The sequence below is a fragment of the Watersipora subatra genome, chromosome 10 (genome assembly GCF_963576615.1).
Source record: "Watersipora subatra chromosome 10, tzWatSuba1.1, whole genome shotgun sequence".
NCBI classification, from domain to species: domain Eukaryota; kingdom Metazoa; phylum Bryozoa; class Gymnolaemata; order Cheilostomatida; family Watersiporidae; genus Watersipora; species Watersipora subatra.
Window position 1 is genome coordinate 56,958,849 of NC_088717.1, and position 20,020 is coordinate 56,978,868.

The window sequence follows — 20,020 nt, forward strand, 5'->3', positions numbered from 1 at the left end:
AGACTCTGTTGCGAGAAAATGTGACAATAAAATCAGCAAAAAACCTGTAATAATTTGATTATGAAAAAGACTACTTCTAAGATAAAATTTCATTTTAATTTTGTTACAATAAAAACATCATATGTGTCTTGAGATTATAGGTTTTTTAATAAAATTAAAAACCGCCTGTCTGCTCCTAATTAATAGCACGTTTTTTATTTAAATAACAAGAATTGCGTTTTACTTATATCCTTTTATTCTTATAATAGATAATTGCTTAACAGGAAGTGATTACTTGCTTCGATTACAAAAAGATCAATAATCTGTAAGCCTCTCATTTGAATTGAACCAAACATTATATTTTTTTATATAAAAAATATGATGTTTATATAGCATATTATGCTAAATTTATGCCATACTATTAGTGTTTAAAAACTTACCTAATAATTGCAAAAAATGTATAAGCTGTCCGATGTTTTATACGAGTTCATTATCAATGAGGAGACAATTTTAAAACTAACTGGTAAAAACTAGCACAAAGTATTTTTATAGAGAACTTTTGAAGCATGTTGAAACATGTTGAAGCAATTATATTAACGCCTGTTGTTTTACTGTCAACACCATTTTTAATTACACAGGACACTTTTTTACAACTTTGAAATCAATGTTGCAAACATATGGAAACGAATGCTAACCATGAGATTTGTCTATTTACTCTGATATGTGTAAAATATCTTTAGAAACAGAACAGGCTGTGGTAGATCAAACTGCCCGAAATAAAATTATAACTACCATATGCAGGGCATCTTTCTTTTAAATACCTGGGTGTTACAATCGATAATAAACTGTCGTTTGATGAACATAGAGATAATACAGCAAAAAAGCTAATGTAATTTCACATATGCAAATGAGACGATTGACAAAGTTTTCAACCAAAAAGATTGCTTTTTTATCATGTGTAGTACCATTTTGCAATACTCTTCTACTATTTGGGTCCATTAGCTCATTAAAATATAAAAACACTTGAAAGTATAAATAGAAATGATTTTTACTGACGTACAATCTCTCAAACTACAAATTTTTCTGACTATTAAAGCTTATATTTCTGAGGGTCGTAATAGCTTAGCAAATACCAGTGGTCATATGAGCTACCGTGCAGTTAACTCACTGTCACGCTATCGACGGTTAGACTACATATAGATGGGACAAGGTTTTCAGGTTTTACATGGCAAATAAGCACAATTTCAACTAGTAATTATACAATTAGATTTTTTCGTTAATTGCATTTGCTATATAATAAGGAAAGAAAATCTAAAAAGCTATCAAGTTAGCTTGATGGCGAACTAGTTATCAATGCTCTTGTAATATGAATAAAAATGGCGTCTTTGCAATAAACATGCGTAATTTAAAACAACCATTAATACTGATTTAAACTCTTTTACGTTTTAGGTATTTACAATAACCCACTTGCAACAGCTAAAGATATAGTGTAGCACAACACAACATTGTTACAAAATAATCGCACGCGAAATACGAAACCTTAAACGCACGATAAAATCTTGTCCTCCTACCGCGTATCTTAGCAACAATGCGCACTACGTCATTGTATATAGCGCTTTCTTTACGATAAATGGTAGGAAAGTTTGTAAATTTTTGTTAGAAATTTAATTGGCTAGAATTCGTCCAATAAAACGATGTAAAAGTTAGTCTAGTTATACGTGATTTTAATTTTATAAATATAACAAACTTCCGATGCTTTCAACGGCGATTAAAAGTTCAATAAATTTACTCGTACTAAGTTATACGGCTCTATAAAAACTTTCGTTGAATTATTGGTAAGACAACTTCTGTTTCAGCACTTTTTAGTTCTAAATTTGGAAAGATTGAAACGTTGAGTTGCATTGTTTATTTATTGTTATTAACCATTAGCTATTATAAACTCTGATGTTCTCTATCATGATTTCTTCCATTTTTTAAATGATATTTCATGAAAAGCGATATTTCAAGGAAGCCGAATATTGCAAAAATATTTAAAAAGTTAATATCAACCTAAAAATGTTCTACATAAAATGTCAATTTTAATAAAATTAAAAATGAGAAGTAAATTAAGTTAGAATTATTGTGTTTTGTTGCTGCACTTTTTAATTCCATGCAAAGGGAAAAGAATATCAGACTAGAAGATGGCTTTTAGCAGTTAATTTTATTTTTCTGTATTATTGTACTATTCCAGTAATCTCTATTGTCGATAGATATGCCCTGTGTTTTTTTTCTATTTTTTACATTTGGGAAGATTTTTGAGCCAAATAATCTAATGCATGAATTTGTGCTTTACCAGTTTAAATCATTATTTCAAAATATAAGTGAGCAACTGACAATGCGTTCTTTTGTTTTATTCCTGCGAAAACGAGAATGGCCAGCCGGTAAATAGACTTAATAGATAACTGTTCTCCAAAAAAGTAGGCATCTTTTTTATGTATGGGTAGTCTGGGCGAGCTTGTCTTTTCACAAACAACATTTATAAATTCTAAAATATTAGTCATGTTGTATTTCCAAAGAAACTTCAATAGAACACTACATCAAAATTTAGTTATGTTCTTTTTTAAACAGAATTCATAATTATATTAAATAATTAATAGCATACTATACACCCGTATGTGTAGTAGCTTATGCTTTTTTGAGTCTCAATGTATTGTATTATATTGCATTATTTCATATTATGTAAATAATATAAAATAATGCAGATGTAAATATGTGATATAAATAATATATCACATATTTACATATGTGATATATTAAATATTACATATCACATATAATAAATATGTGATGTAAATAATGTAAATATAGTACTTTATATTATACTAGTTTATATTATACTATAATACAAAACAACATGTTACATTGCATTAACTTATTTTTTTAAACTAGACATGAATTTACAGATGTAAAGCTATAAAAAAAGGAACAATAATGCAGAAAAATAAATACAAGCAGACATACCGGGTCAAATTTATCTTCTTTAAATTAAAAAAAATTGTTATTTATTTTCTGACTTAATAAGTATTTTCCTAAAAGATTGTTATCCAAGCGTATTACCTTATGTAGCTTTAAAACATGAAACATCATACAAGCCCATTTTTAAAACCTTTTGAAGTATTCCTAGACAGAGAGACAGACACTACTTCAGTATGTTAGACATCTATCCCATTACAATGTGGCCAACCCTTGAGTTACTCCTGAATCACAGGAGATATTCTGATACAATTTATTTAGAATCAGTCTTATGGATAAAGTGAGGTGAGACAACTCTTGTGTTTATACTCCTAAAATCACATGTTTGAGTGAAATTAGCCCTGAAACGTCAAAAACTTGCTTATGGAAGCAGACAACTTCAATGAAAAGTAACTCCTGCACTAGAAAACATCTACATGTATCATTGCTCTTTTTCAAAACTTTTTCCAAAATTAAATGCTAAGTATTTGTTGAGAATCTCACTTTTATATGCAACATATTTTTAACAAGGCTACTTTCATTTACTACCAAAACTGTCAATCACAACTGAATGTAGTATGTTGCATTACAAAACATCCCTTTTTAGCTAAGAAAGCAGTAACAAAAATATATTGAAGTAGGTTTTAGCTAATTTTTTGGTCTTTATTTTAATTAAAAATTGCAGCATGCTGCCAAAATGTAAACAGAGTTTAAATTGACGCTAAATTAAAGTGTTTTAAGTAAGTCAAGTTTTAAGTAAGTCAAGTTTTAAGTAAGTCAAGTTTTAAGTAAGTCAAGTTTTAAGTAAGTCAAGTTTTAAGTAAGTCAAGTTTTAAGTAAGTCAAGTTTTAAGTAAGTCAAGTTTTAAGTAAGTCAAGTTTTAAGTAAGTCAAGTTTTTCAAACAAAGTTTCACTTGTAGTATTAGAGCTAACTAGTCCAGCCATTCAAACTATTACACTGAGATGAAAACACTTTTTTATCCCAATATTCTGTGTAAAGTAACAAAATTACATCTATTAATGTGTAATCACTACAAATCCTCTAATGAGGGCCTAATGCTCTTTAGCAAGGGCAAAACCATTCCCTATTCATTTGATTGTATTTGCCAATATGTGGCTGTAGATCACGAATACAGCGTGGCAAGTACGTATTATGGAGTCTTTGATTACAACCTTGTGCGTGATCACATACTATGGATAGACCAAACAATACTGTTTGTTAAGTGTTTTGATAAAGACTACCACTCGAAAGAATATCAACACAACCCACACCTTTTCCGTTTTCAGTAGGTCACCTTGTTTCTTTTCAATCACGTCAGCTCATCCGCGAAGGTTACTATAACACCCTACAGTCTCCTTCCTCATAAATAGATCAACAAAATTCCTTCTACATGCCAAGTGCCTTTAAAGACATAGTTTACAATAGAACTGAAAGCATTTGAAACTGCATTGATTTTTATATATTGCACTTGAATATACTTAGATACTATATGTCTAAGTATATGCATAGTAGACATGTAATAGAGTTCGCTTGTTAGTAGGCTATCTTATACTACTCCAGTGATACTATGGTACATCTATTGACCACATGCAACATTAACACTGTCTACCATTGTGTTTAACTTTTACTTCCAATGTTTAACAATTCTTTTTACTAAAATGAACAGAACAAGCTATATTTTAGATTGTGTTTTCTGTTGCTATTTAGTTGTTCACAGTATTTTTGCCAAAGTATTTTTGTAGGGAGGACACAACTGCAATGTAAAGCCGTAAATTCCTGAGGGAAAGAGTTTGCCAAATGTGTACTGATTGTTGATGCAGATGTTGTTCAGCTGCATATGCATACAACGCTTACCGCCTACTCAAGTTTACATTTATAAGTAATGCCGTTTGCGTCTACTGTTACTAGTGCATATTGGGTAAATCAGTAGCTGTTCAAGCCCAACTGATAGTCAAACGCTTGTGAGGTTCATTGTGTCCTGCAATTTGACTCGTTATTCTTTCCTGTTCCAATCACGCAATGATGTTAGACTTATTGTATTAGCAACCTTTTATAGACCTCCATGTCTGCTGCTGTCTGTGCCCTTTGAATATTTTAAAGTATGTCTGATTATATTAGCGGTTTCTCATTTCTTAATGTTAAACTTTAGTGCTTCCTATTAGTGTTCAGACAGAATAAGGAATCATAAAACCGAGCAGTCTGGACTTTGTTAAACAATTTGAGAAATTTACTTCTACTGACGTCCAGTACCACCACCAACCCTATCTTTTAATATTTATATATTAAAAAGTCGAACCAAACATAATTAGTAACTTTGCTTCTGACGCACAAATCACACACACAGAGAAAGGCCGTCTAAGTAAAGGTTGCTAATTTCTTGTTTTGCATTTATTAGATGCTAAAAGATGTTTATATGCATCTTGCTAAATTGGCTGACTGTGGTTTGATTACTTTGAATATATCCGGAGTTATCCTCTGCTTTTCAATAAACTCCATGTTTCTACAGTGCTTGACACAGCAGTGGTGTAGTACTGTAGTTTAAAAACAGCTAGAGCTGTTTTTAACTTATCATTACTAGTTAAGAAATAATATTTTATTATAGTCAAATCTTTATTTTATAAAACCATTTTTTAATTTGGTTAGTATTTTTGAAAGCTCGAAGATTGGCTTAAAATCAGGAAACTTGATCTTAGCAACTAATCTAAACTCTGTAGCTAGTACAGCTTCCACCAGACCGTACTTTCACATGTCATACTAATCCAGTCTTAAGATGTCTACTTTTAGTAGACAAAGGCTCCCATAAACTTATTGATACACTTAACAAGCCTGTGAATATTTTATCATTCAACCAATAAAACAACCTTCAGTTGACTGATTATGTAGAATATAAATTATTGACTAAGAAAAGGACGACTCGAGCGCTGATGACTTGAGATACATTCTTTACTAATGCTTTCATTGTTTCTGTTAGACTTACAGTACAATAAACTCGCTAGCTTTCACAATTCAATACACAATTGCTTTTCTCATGTCAGCCATTTGTTAGCTAACTTCAAGTTTGGCAAAAGTTTTGGCCAGACTTTTGACTGGACTTTGACTGGACTTTGACTTGACATTGACTCGACTTTGATTTAACTTTGACTTAATTTTGACTTGAATTTGACTTTCATTGTTTCTGTTAGACTTACAGTACAATAAACTCGCTAGCTTTCACAATTCAATACACAATTGCTTATCTCATGTCAGCCATTTGTTAGCTAACTTCAAGTTTGGCAAAAGTCTTTTACAGAAAGTTAGCCAGACTTTTTATTCGATTTTGACTCAACTTTGACTTGACATTGACTCAACTTTGATTTAACTTTGACTTAATTTTGACTTGAATTTGATTTTGACTCTGACTAAACTTACATTTTAGTGTATTGATACTTAGCTTAGTTGTATTCCTTATTTTTTAACAGGCAGACTAAACGATGCCAGAATCAGCCCCAATTTACTGAAAGTTTCTGTGACACTCCTTTAAGTTTAAAGAGATGTCTGTTACATCATTCTAAGCAAGAATTTTTCTGTTGTTAACAACTGACCACAATTTTAGTAATTTCTGAGACACTTTAGCTACAAAAAATACGTACATCTTAGTCAGTTATCAGTCCAACTTTTCAGTTGTTCCGATTTCAATCAATTTGCTTTTTAAGTTGTTGCTTGTAATCACAAGCGAACCCCAGCAACTGGAGGACACCCAATAATGTGAGTCACTATAGTTGAGCTGCCCGTCACTTGCAAAAGGTGGCAGGTTTTTTCCAATACTCTGCAATGACTTTTTTCCAACGGAAGGGTAGCCTGAATAAGGGATTTAGGCAAAAATATAAAGATGTTTCCGTATAAGTGAGTATATATAAGCTGTCACTTCAACCATATTCCAGTAGCTAATAAGCTTAATTCATATCATTTCTTAACCATTCAACTGTTGCTAAAATTCAAACTTCAGTAACATCATTTTTGAACTATCATTTCTACGAATTGAAGGTTCAACGCATTATTGACTTTTATTCCAATGCTCAGCTTTATGCGATTTTGGCATCTGTCTATCTAAACTCGGCCTTCGGTGGAACATGCCAGAGACCTTGAGTGAACAACGGAACTCCTCGCTAAGTGCTTCCTCAAGTATTTTTACTCAATATATTAGCCATATCATATTTGCCCGCACAAGTTTCAATAACACAAGAGGAGATTTCCTGCGACAATCACGAAATTGATTCGTCTACTGTGTAAATACTCCCTCTCCACACGCTCCTTCTAATCACGGCATATCTCATTGAGTAACCCAATCAGAGATCACCGAGGCCTCGCTGCATATAAATGGAAACATTCTGAGTAATCAACTTAATTCTCTCAGTTGATATCATTCTGTCTATTGACCGCTAGCCCTGAATCACTGAGAAACACATGGTAACTGCCTGGCCACGTGTGTAACCTGCGTGTATTGAGCTAACACTATTTATATACTGCAAATGCTTCGTCTTCAGGAATTAAAGTGCTGCCAAATGCTGCTATGATTGCTTAAAGAGTGCAGCCGTGTTATGCTAGAGTCGATGGTTCAAACCTTTTTACGAAATAGTATTCTTGCTTCTTTATGGATTAATCGAAAGGCATCGTGACGAGGACCGATTGACGTGAGTTCTTGGCATTTTATTTGTTTCTCATCGACTTTACCAGTTTAGAGTTAAGAGAGTGGTTTGTCAGTCAGCTGGTATACTAGATTACTGATAAAGTTAGTAGTTTACTAGTTCTCAACCGACTAGTAACAGTTAAGGGTAAAGAGAGGTGTAAGCGAAGGTGAACCTGATACCACTGTCGCGTTAAATATATGAGCTGAATTACACCAAAAAGAACTGTTTTTAACTGATAAAGTTTATGCTAAGAACTTGTATCAAATCAGATTCATAAAAAACCCGGTGTTATTGTCAGACACAGAAGGCTGATTTTTAAGTCATGACATGTATACTACTACAATTTTACTAAAAGGTGATGTGTTTGAACAAACTGTGAAATGCTACAAAATATAACATGCCTGTACTACAATGTTTCTTAAAACTTTATTCGGAGTCAATATCTTCCCCAAAAATCTTTTTCATAATTTACCATTATAAACATAACATGACCAAAATAAATATGATTGGCATTACACAGATTACAAAAAGAAACTTATACCAGAAAACAGAGTGTCCAAAGCTGTGTAGTTGTAATTATAATAATAGTTGTAGCAATTGTAACTCGATTTATCAACATGAAACCAGTTTTCATTGAATCATGCTGCATGCTATACTCCGATCGTCTTCGAGCAAAATATTATTGAAAATAAATCAAAGCTTTGAGAGCCTAAGTAGTTATGCAAAATTTTTATAATAGTAAACTAATCAGAGTTGGTTTCTAAACAAGTTTTATCTCATAACAATAATATCTGCCTATAATTCTGTAGTTGTAATCAGCGATGGGTCTCTGTTATCAGATATCATAATAAAACGCTTTTTTAAGAAACAAGCATTGCAGAGTATTTATTAAATTGTTTTATTTTGTTGAAAAACACTTAAGCTTTTAAACCTATTTATGTAAAACATATTTTAGTCTTTCCAACGCCGAACACACACATATAACACGCAAGAGTCAGTCGCGTCTCACCATATGTAAGATTGAGGTGACAAGAATTATTGACACAAGCTTACCTAACAGCGTGCTGTGGTAACTTACCTAACAGCGTGCTGTGGTAACTTACCTAACAATGTACTGTGGTAACTTACCTAACAGCGTGCTGTGGTAACTTACCTAACAGCGTGCTGTGGTAACTTACCTAACTGCGTGTTGTGGTAACTTACCTAACAGCGTGCTGAGGTAACTTACCTAACAGCGTGCTGTGGTAACTTACTTAACAGCGTGCTGTGGTAACTTACCTAACAACGTGCTGAGGTAACTTACCTAACAGCGTGCTGAGGTAACTTACCTAACAGCGTGCTGAGGTAACTTACCTAACAGCGTGCTGTGGTAACTTACCTAACATCGTGCTGTGGTAACTTACTTAACAGCGTGCTGAGGTAACTTACCTAACAGCGTGCTGTGGTAACTTACCTAACAGCGTGCTGTGGTAACTTACTTAACAGCATGCTGTGGTAACGTACCTACAGCGTGCTGTGGTAACTCACTCTGGCTCTTATACTGAAACTTTGGTGATATAAAGAGCTCCATGTAGTACTAACCTACTCAGATTGTGATATTTACAAGTGTTGGGACAAACAACCAGCTAGAAATTGCCAAAAAAATAGTCTAACTAATTTGGATATTTAGTATGAATAGCAGTGAGAGTTTTGTTGCATGATGAAACTCAAGATCCGACTTGTGTATTCTGAGATTTTACAGTAGTTGCAGCAGCAGAAGCCTGATTATCTTTAAATTAACTACTTTCGGAAGGGTGGATAGGACAGCTCTCAATACATAAGTGCTCGTAAATGACCATGCATAACATAGCGGGAACTGCGCAACAAAATAGTTTAACGCTTTTTAAAAATGAGCAGCTATTGCACTGAAATTAAAAACTACAGCTAAAAATTATTGACTTTATTATACCCTTAGGTGATATTTGCTGAGTCAGTGAGTTAAAAGTACAAATCAATCTTGTAAACCGCATAGACCTCCTTAATATACTTCCATTACAACTATCATAGTCATACACTTATTAGATCAATTTTATAAACACTCCAGACATACTCATAGACATAGTAATCCGCTTTTATAGATATACTAATCGCTTTCATAGACATATTTGACAGCCTTCATAGACATACTAGACTACCTTGAAGTGGATACAATTTGAATTGCTACCTCTAACCAATTGTATAGACACTCAACATTGCCAATAAATACATCATGGATAGTAGAAGTGGGCATCGGTAAGTAAACAAAACTACAACAACCTCTCACTAAAACAAATGCGGTCCCACTAGACGAGTCGAGTCGACACATCGTACTACTGGACAGGCCGCTAACTTTGTAGCAGTTCTGTGAGATGCTAATCAGAAAGGATAATTATAGCTCAACAAGAACACATAATGAAATTTCAAATGAGTACACACAATTAGTAGCACTTAACAACTAGTCAATGCTAGCTGGTATATGCAATTGTGAGAATCTATTTCCTCCTTAGATTAGCTCTTTTCTGTATTTTTTTTTATACATAAGGTAAGAAGTTTCCATGACAGAACATAATTTTCATCGCAAGGCTATCATCATTTAATCATTTGCATCATGTCAGAACTTAGCTTAGATAATCCCAAAGAACTAAAAACAGCTATTTTAGAGACACGCATAGAAATCTGGATGAAGTAAAATCATCTTTCTTATACACGCAATAGATAGATTTACTTTCAGGGATTATTTAATGCAAAGTAGCTAGTTAGTGTTTATTAAATACAACCGAATACGTTGCTAGCTAATTAATATCTGCAATGGCAGTGCCACATGGCCGACCATATGCAGATGGCCACATCTTCTCGCTAACAAAACAAACAAGAAGGTGTAACTTGTGGATTTGGGAGAGGTTTAATGACTTACAGCAGAAAAATGAAAGCTGCTACCGGAGTACGGCAATTTGGAAATGAGCTGATTTATGCCAGGGTATACACATAGAATGCTTTGACAGTAAGTGTTTGTGACTGTTGTTAGCAAGTTATTGGTTCAACACTGCCTTGACAGTTGTTAGCAAGTTATTAGTTTAACACTGCCTTGACAGTTGTTAGCAAGTTATTGGTTCAACACTGCCTTGACAGTTGTTAGCAAGTTATTGGTTCAACACTGCCTTGACAGTTGTTAGCGAGTTATTAGTTCAACACTGCCTTGACAGTTGTTACCAAATTACTGGCTCAGCATTGTCATCACAGTGGCTAACAAGTTACTGGCTCAACACTGTGTTGATGTTGACAGCTGCTAGCAAATTTTGCCTACTTTACTGCTAAAATAACCAAATAGACCAACTACATGTATTTGAAGTATTTTATCGTTGCAGGTCAAAATAACTAACATTCGCTGCTTTTGAAGATACCAGTTCTAATCTTGCTAAGCAAAAATGTTTTTTTTGGTCATGAAAACAATCTGACAGCTAAATGCTGAAGTTGTAATGTTTTTTTATTGGTTATATGTTTTCCACCCATTTTACAAGCAAACAATCTGAACGTGACACAGGATATTAGGATTATATAATTGCTTGTTTAATGATGCAGCTGAATGGCTCTCAAAAGTATAATTAATGTAAATTTATTCAATATTATACAATAGATACATATAGTTTATAATCCTTGCAACATTGATCATCATGATTACTGGACCACTCCCTAAGAAGAATATCAAGTTGATTTGCAAACAAATGACTCTCCAGGGAGCTAAAATGGGCCAATCGAGACAGCAATAACAACCGACTCTAATGCCAAGCCAACTCCTACAGAAAAGAAAGCTTCAGCTTCACCACAAGGAAAGCAGTTTGCACCAAATTTATTAGGCATGTTAGTTAACTGGCTATGAAAATAACCAGCAGCTTGTCTTGAGGTGATCATGTGGGTTGGTTCACCTTTATATCAGATGCCAGAAATAGGTTTGACTGCGATTCCACCTCAGATGCTTTAAAATAAACACAAACTAAAGACGACCTGCACTCAGGTGCTCTCTAAAATGTTCTTACTTCAACCTTTTATAGCTTTTTAAAATTTAATTTAAAAACCTTAATTTTAATTTTTTTTATTTTCATTATCAAGATATATTCTCTCTCTGCTGCATGTATGACACTTCATACTAAACCAGATTTATTCTCTCTCTGCTGCATGTATGACACTTCATACTAAACCAGATTTATTCTGGAGCTAAATATATTGTGACTATCTGCGCATAGAATTTTCTATGAGCTGGCACTAGTTGAACCGAATGTGCATAATACGTACATTACTTACTGAGTGTACATGATAAGTACATTACTCACTGAGTGTACATGATACGTACATTACTCACTGAGTGTACATAATACGTACATTACTCACTGAGTGTACCTAATACATACATTACTTGCTGAGTGTACCTAATACATACGTTACTTACTGAGTGTCCATGATCCATACATTACTTACTGAGTGTCCATGATACATACATTACTTACTGAGTGTACCTAATACATACATTACTTACTGAGTGTACCTAATACATACATTACTTACTGAGTGTACATGATATGTACATGATTTACTGAGTGTACATGATATGTACATGATTTATTGAGTGTCCATGATATCTACATGATTTACGAAGTGTACAAGATATGTACATGATTTACTGAGTGTACAAGATATGTACATGATTTATTGAGTGTACAAGATATGTACATGATTTACTGAGTGTACACGATATGTATATGATTTACTGAGTGTACATGATATGTACTTGATTTACTGAGTGTACAAGATATGTACATTACCTATAAGAACAAATTGATCTAGTTTTGTCTGAAACTTCAGGAACTTCCTACAGCTTTTATTAAGTATTATGAAATGTGTATCTATCAACGGTTTTAATAGAAAGGTACAAAAGAGTGAAGAATTGTAGAATTTTTGTTTTGTACATAATTATATATAACAAGTCTGTATAACTATGGGAGTGAGCTTGTTGTATGAAATAAAAGTAATACAATGTTTTATACTATATTATATTATAAACTAAGATTGTTATATACTTTATATTTTATGCCAAAGCAGATACCGGTATGTACTTTTAACACTAAGGCCAATCAGTTGGTGCCTTTTAAAGAGCGTTTACATCTCTCCCATTTCATTGGTTAATTCTGTTATCAAAAATGCACTTTTATCTTTAACAAGAATCAATAAGTCGGACTTTAAAACCGCTTTTTTCTGTTACTCACAACATAGACAAAGATAATCGAATGTGTAACTTCACTGGCTAATGTTCAATCAGTTCAGGTATTATTGAAAAAGACATTCATACAAACACCAGTCACAACCAACCTCCTGTCAATGAAGAAGGTCGTTGCAAATATTATTAAGTGAATCACATTTAGGTTTCTTCCGATAGAAACTCATTTGATTGTCTCTGTGTCTCTCGTGTGAATAGGTAGAGCACTGAGCTAACGTTCGCAGGTCAAGGTTGCGCAGAAAGGCTGTCCAGCACTCACTGCTAACGTATTAATTTGTCAAGTAGCTGAGGCAGCACTGAATCTAGGTTAAGTGCTTGAACGTCGTTATTCTCAATGATTATCTTCTTGGGTAATGCACCAACTTTCACTTCATTTAATTATCGTTTTCTCTCAGACGATCTACATTACATACTGAAGCAGTCGATAAGGACACCATTTTGTATGTCAGTAGTCTATGGCAGTGCTTGGTTCCCACAGGTTCTATAAGTCTATCATTCTTGTTCCCAGGAAATCATTTAGGTTGAGAATTTCAATAACATTTTCTAAGTCATTAGAAAAGTTATTAACATTAGCCTTTGTTCCCACAGAGTATATAGCCTTTTTTCTCAAATAATATATGGCATTTGTTCTCACAGAGTATATAGCCTTTGTTCTCACAGGGTATATAAGGCTGGAGTCATTTGGTGCATAGTCTAACAAATGTGTAAGACCATTTATCTCACTAGGCGAATGCATTGAAAAGCCTGATAGAAGTATTTCATTACCACCTGTTGTTTGTTGAAATATTCTTTTTGTCTTAATCAAAGGTACTCAGAATGTACTTGTATCAAATTAAGGTACATGTACTGTACAAACAACTAATGAAGTGTTTGTTACTAGATTTGTTACCAGATGCATAAATTTTATAACAGGTGTTTTAGACACTGATGAAAAAAGTGAAATGGCTCACAAGGTCTAGTGTGTTTATGAACGTGGTTTAGTATATCTATGAACGTGGTTTAGTACATTTATCCAAGTCATCCAGCATGATGTCTAAGCGAGTTGTCCAGCGTGTCTGTGAGAGTGGACTAGTATGTCTATTACAGAGTTTTTGTATGTTAATGAAAGTGGTGTAGGGTGTCTATGAATGTGATGTAATGTGTATATATAAGTGTTCTAATAAATATATGCCTATGATAATTGTATTGAATTCTATTCAGTTGGTTCATTCAAATATAAAAAGCAGGTTTAAAATATGCCATGCAGCCAAGCTCCATCCAGTAGTACAAATGGTTTCTAGTTTGCGTCATTTAGTAGAATCTGTCAAACTGGAGAATAATGCAATGGGTGAGCAAATGAATGAAGTTATGATATCTGTCTTTGTTTGAATAAAATAAATGTTATTTCTTGCTTAGGAATTATGAAGAACAGAAGTTCCTCAAAATCAAGTTCTAGTTCTACTAGCAAAGCTCTTCATGGATTTACCAAAGTTAACTCAGCCTTTTCGGTCAGCAGCAAAAAGCCTCAAAAGAAGCCTTCTACCCCTAAAAAGTCTGATGAGGCTGACCAGTCTATGCCAAGCTGCTCAGGTACAACATACTTGTAACCAGTTGTCAATAGTGCACACACATGCAACCAATTGCCACTACTACAGCATACCCAAAACCATTTGCCATTAGTGAAGCACACCTGTCATCATTTGCCACTAGCAAATCATACCTGTAACTAGTTGTCACTAGTGCAGGACACCTGTAATCAGTGCCTCTAGTACAACACACTTATACCCAGTTGTTACTAGAACAGCACACCTGTAACCAGTTGTTACTAGCACAACACACCTGCAACCAATTGTCTCTAGTACAGCCCACCCATAACCAATTGCCACTAGGACAGCATACCCCTAACCAGTTGTAACTAGTACAGCATACCAGTAATCACTTGGCACTGGTACAGCATACCTGTAACCAGTTACCACTAGAACAGCACACCTGTAACCAGTTGCCACAGATACAGCACAATTTTACTAGTTGCCATTGGTAAAGCACACCTGCCTATAGCTAGTTGCCATTAGTACATTACATTTACATCTGACATCTGTAACTAGTTACCACTGGTACAAGGAACAGTAGTATTTGCTAATAGTATAGCTCACCAGCGACTGGTTGCCATAAGTACGCCTCGAATGTAGATCCGTGTTGATGATACAGGACACCTGTAATTAGTTGTCACTGCTCTAGCACACCTGTAACTATTTATCTCGGTTATCAAAAACTTGAACTATTGAGGTCTTCTGAGAAAACATATTTTTTAAGGTTTTTTGTACAGGTTGTGCCATAGCAGTTTTATTCAGCAATTCTCATAGTACTTACTGACATCTGAGTTCTACTGACATCTGAGACAAAATATAAACAACCGTTAAAAAACTTAAAAAAGGGTTAGTAGCTTCGAAATTTGGCCGACTTAAATAGTAAAATAGATCTGTTTAGTTATATTTATTTGTTTTTATATTTTATGTCAGAGCACCACTTGTCGTACAACAAAAGGTTTTCTAATAAAAGTTTCAACTGTAGCAACTTTGGTACAAGCTTGTTAGCAGATCAATGTGCATCCCTTGTGTCTATTCAAATCGTGCCCAAGGATACAAACTCCCTTTAAAAGTGGGAGTTTGTATCTTTGAGCTTTATTCAAACATGCCAATTATTGACCTCCTCTCTTGCCATGAGAGAAATTATGCATGACTATCATACGGTAGTAACGTATTCAATTACGCATTAATTATGTTGACTTGTTAGTTCCCAGGTCCAACAGACATATTGTTCAATTGAGATGTCGACAAACACTATGTTAAGCCAACAATGTAGCCTAAGTTCATTAGCTTTGTTGAGATTAGCTTCTGTGTATGCTCTTCCTACTAAATATGGTTGTATGATTTTTGCTATTTTATAAGCTGAATGATAGCTACCGGTCTCACCGCGCATAAGCCTTTGTAATTCACAAATCTATGGTAATAAATTCCTGTTTGTTATTGTATGTGGTGTAAGTGTCTGTGTAAGCAGTCTAGATTTCCAAATTTTACGACCAATTTTATCCAAACTTGACACACAGATGTTCCATGCCTTTTGCCAAATTACTGAAATATTTAGTTTAAAAACTCTGTCTGCTTCTGCCCTCTTGAACACCCACCTGCAGACTATCTGATTGAAAAAGAAAAACTTGGGTCATCACCGGGTTGAATGCTAGTGAAAAGTATTTTGTATATTTGATTCATTAAAATTTTTGGACCTTCATTGAACAGATTACAATTTCTATTGTAATTCCTTCTATTTGAAATCAGCTTCAATTAAGATTTGTTGAAAATGTCTCACGAACTCATCGTTAATAAAACGTGACCTTTAAATCAACACTAGATTTTTAAAAATGGTAAAGAGCAGTATGAACTAATAGTATTAGTATTAAATTAGTGAACTAGTACTGAATTAATAATAACAATTAGTACATAGAAATGTGTGTATAAACAAGGTTACTGTTGCAACATAAGCTGTTTATAAAAAAGAGCAATTGGTTTAATAAGAATGGGCTAGCTTGGTGGTTACGCATGTTTGTTAGTAGACTGGTGATTTGAATGTCACTAGTTCAAATCCAGTACGAAGGTGATTTTTCGATACTAAAAGTTTATCGCAATAACATGACAGACAACAGATAAACACTGAGATATATATATATATTTATTTATATTATATATATATATATATTTATGTTATATATATACTTATTTATATTATATATATATTTATTTATATTATATATATATTTATATTATATATATACTTATTTATATTATATATATATATTTATTTATATTATATATATATTTATATTGTATATATACTTATTTATATTATATATATATTTATTTATATTATATATATATATTTATATTATATATATACTTATTTATTTTATATATATATTTATTTATATTATATATATATTTATATTATATATATACTTATTTATATTATATATATATATTTATTTATATTATATATATATTTATATTATATATATACTTATTTATATTATATATATATTTATTTATATTATATATATTTATATTATATTTATAAATATATTTATATTATATTTATATATATATTTATATTATATTTATATATTTATATATATATAAATAGAGACTTATTAAAGCGAAAAGGTAATAACGACATTTTATAGCATTGCTATGAATATTGTTATGAAAAACTTATTTTGCAGTTGTCTTTCCATTGGATGATAAACCACAGCTACACACCATGACTAATTCAACATTCCTAGCTACTATCTGTAAAACCATTTTTTATGTATAAACAAAAATCATCCATCAAACATTATTCTTTTACTTTTTTATGAAAATGGTTGACTTAATCAAGTTTTGAGATTATCATGAGAGGAAACGTAAAGTTGGTTTAAAGGGAACTCTCATAGCTGTAATTGTCACTTCCTAACCCCAGGCAAAACAATAAAACCAGCAAGTTTCTTATGTCACGTAAATGTTCAATGGTATGTTAGTTGTTCAATGGTACGTTAGTTGTTCAATGGCACGTTAGTTGTTCAAGTGCTCAATTGTTAGTTGATGGCCTTTTATTAAATATGGAAAATCTGGCGGCTACTGAAGTTTAATGTGATCGTTTATATATTCTCAGATGAGCTAAATTGACACTAACTTAAGGAGCAAAGATTGAGTTGTGATACATTGCATGACTAAGTGAATCAACAACTACTGGAAAACTCACCCTATTCTAACTTCAAAACAATATAGATAAGTTCGCGCTTCGTGAAACTTTGACAACTCTGTGAAAACTCCCTGTGCATTTAGAGAGTAAATCTCTATGTAAATTGTAAAATTAGTGTTTGTGGGGTGGAAACAGAGACTGACTGTACGCACAGATAGAATTAATCATAGTTAGTAATTTCTATTACTAGTTAACAGGAATATGAAAGTTTAATAAAAGCATGAAAAAGTAACACCCTTCAGACATCTTGAGTGTATGTTTTAACTCGATAACTCAAATTTTGAAACAAGTCAGCCAAATGGGAATGTTCCTGTTTAAGCTCTTTTGTCAGATCATATCCAACAGTTTATAGCTTTTTGTAGCTCAAAACCTAGTATTTTACACTTTTTCGAAGATTTTTATATATTTTTTTCTTACATGGGTAGGTTCATAAAACTATCCACGTGTCCAACTGATCGCTTTTTTTATTACTAAGCAACCTTTATTCGCTTAATCTTTACTCAGGCATATTTTTAACAGTTTTTATATTTGAATAAACCAACTCAATAGACTTCCAATACAATTATTATGAACGCATATATATTAGAACACTTTATAAACACATTATACTACCTTCATGGATAGCTTCTGCTGCAACAGTAATCTTTTTTATGCACACACTCTATGCAGCAACTGTTATTATTAATCAGTACTAGTTTACTAATTCAAAACTAATATTATTAGTTCTACTACACTTTATCATTTCTAAAAATCTAGTGTTGATTTGGAGGTCACGTTTTATTAACGATGAATCGGTGAGACATTTTAAACAGATCTTTATTGGAGCTGATTTCAAATAGAAGGAATTACAATGGAAATTGTAATCCCTCTAATGATGGTCCGCCAACTTTAATGAATCAAATATACAGAAAACCTTTAGAGGGCTTGAGAGGTGGCTGATTATTTCAGATAGCTAGAATGTCAGAATAATAAGCTAAATGTTATGGGTTTGAGCTCCATATTGACCAGCAGTTCAGTCATCTCATTAATTGCATGTACAGAATTTTGTGATGACATGAAAGCTGGCAGATTTAAAACAACTTCCATTGTAACAAAAAAATAAGATGTTTTGACATTCATATAGCACTTTATTGTTTTACCAATTTAACTTTGATTCCAACGTCACCTTTTATTAATAATGAATCTGTGTGATGTTATAAAAAACTTTCCCCTAAATTCAACATCTCTGACGTATTGCTTTGTGTAAATGTAAAAAACTCGTAAACGTTTTAGCAGTATGAAAATGTCACAATATCTTAATCTCTCTCATACTTTGCTTGTCACATTAAATGTCACTATAAAGTCATATTGCTAGTTGGTAACAAAATTCATGTAAAACTTAAATTACTTGGAGTCAAACAATTTGGACTACTACAGCTCACCAGTGTAGTTCAACACAAAGTGATCACATTTAGAGTCAAAACAGTTGGACTAATACAGCTCACCAGTGTAGTCCAACACAAAGTGATTACACTTGGAGTCAAAACTGTTGGACGATTACAGCTCACTGGTGTAGTCCAACACAAAGTAATTACACTTGGAGTCAAAACAGTTGGACTACTACAGCTCACCAGTGTAGTTCAACACAAAGTGATCACATTTAGAGTCAAAACAGTTGGACTAATACAGCTCACCAGTGTAGTCCAACACCAAGTGATTACACTTGGAGTCAAAACAGTTGGACTACTACAGCTCACCAGTGTAGTCCAACACAAAGTGATTACACTTGGAGTCAAAACTGTTGGACGATTACAGCTCACTGGTGTAGTCCAACACAAAGTAATTACACTTGGAGTCAAAGCAGTTGGACTACTACAGCTCACCGGTGTAGTCCAACACAAAGTGATAACACTTGGAGTCAAAACAGTTGGACTACTACAGCTCACCAGTGTAGTCCAACACAAAGTGATAACACTTGGAGTCAAAACAGTTGGATGAATACAGCTCACCGGTGTAGTTCAACACAAAGTAATTACACTTAGAGTCACAACAGTTGGACTACTACAACTCACCAGTGTAGTTCAGCCCAAAGTGATTACACTTGGAGTCAAAACAGTTGGACTACTACAGCTCACCGGTGTAGTCCAACACAAAATGATAACACTTGGAGTCAAAACAGTTGGATGAATACAGCTCACCGGTGTAGTTCAACACAAAGTAATTACACTTAGAGTCACAACAGTTGGACTACTACAACTCACCAGTGTAGTCCAACACAAAGTGATAACACAAACTACTGACACACCCTCAGTTGCCTGTAAAGGCTGTAAATAGCAGCAAGTTCGA

General features: G+C 33.2%; 1 protein-coding gene across 1 annotated transcript in view; it reads left to right on the plus strand.

Moving 5' to 3' along the window:
- Nucleotides 1-14,325: 14,325 nt before the first annotated feature.
- Nucleotides 14,326-20,020, plus strand: part of LOC137407244 (uncharacterized) — a 92,579-nt gene continuing 86,884 nt past the window's right edge. The window contains exon 1 of the mRNA XM_068093849.1: nucleotides 14,326-14,494. Coding sequence (XP_067949950.1) covers nucleotides 14,326-14,494 — 169 coding nt within the window. The remainder of the gene's footprint in view (nucleotides 14,495-20,020) is intronic.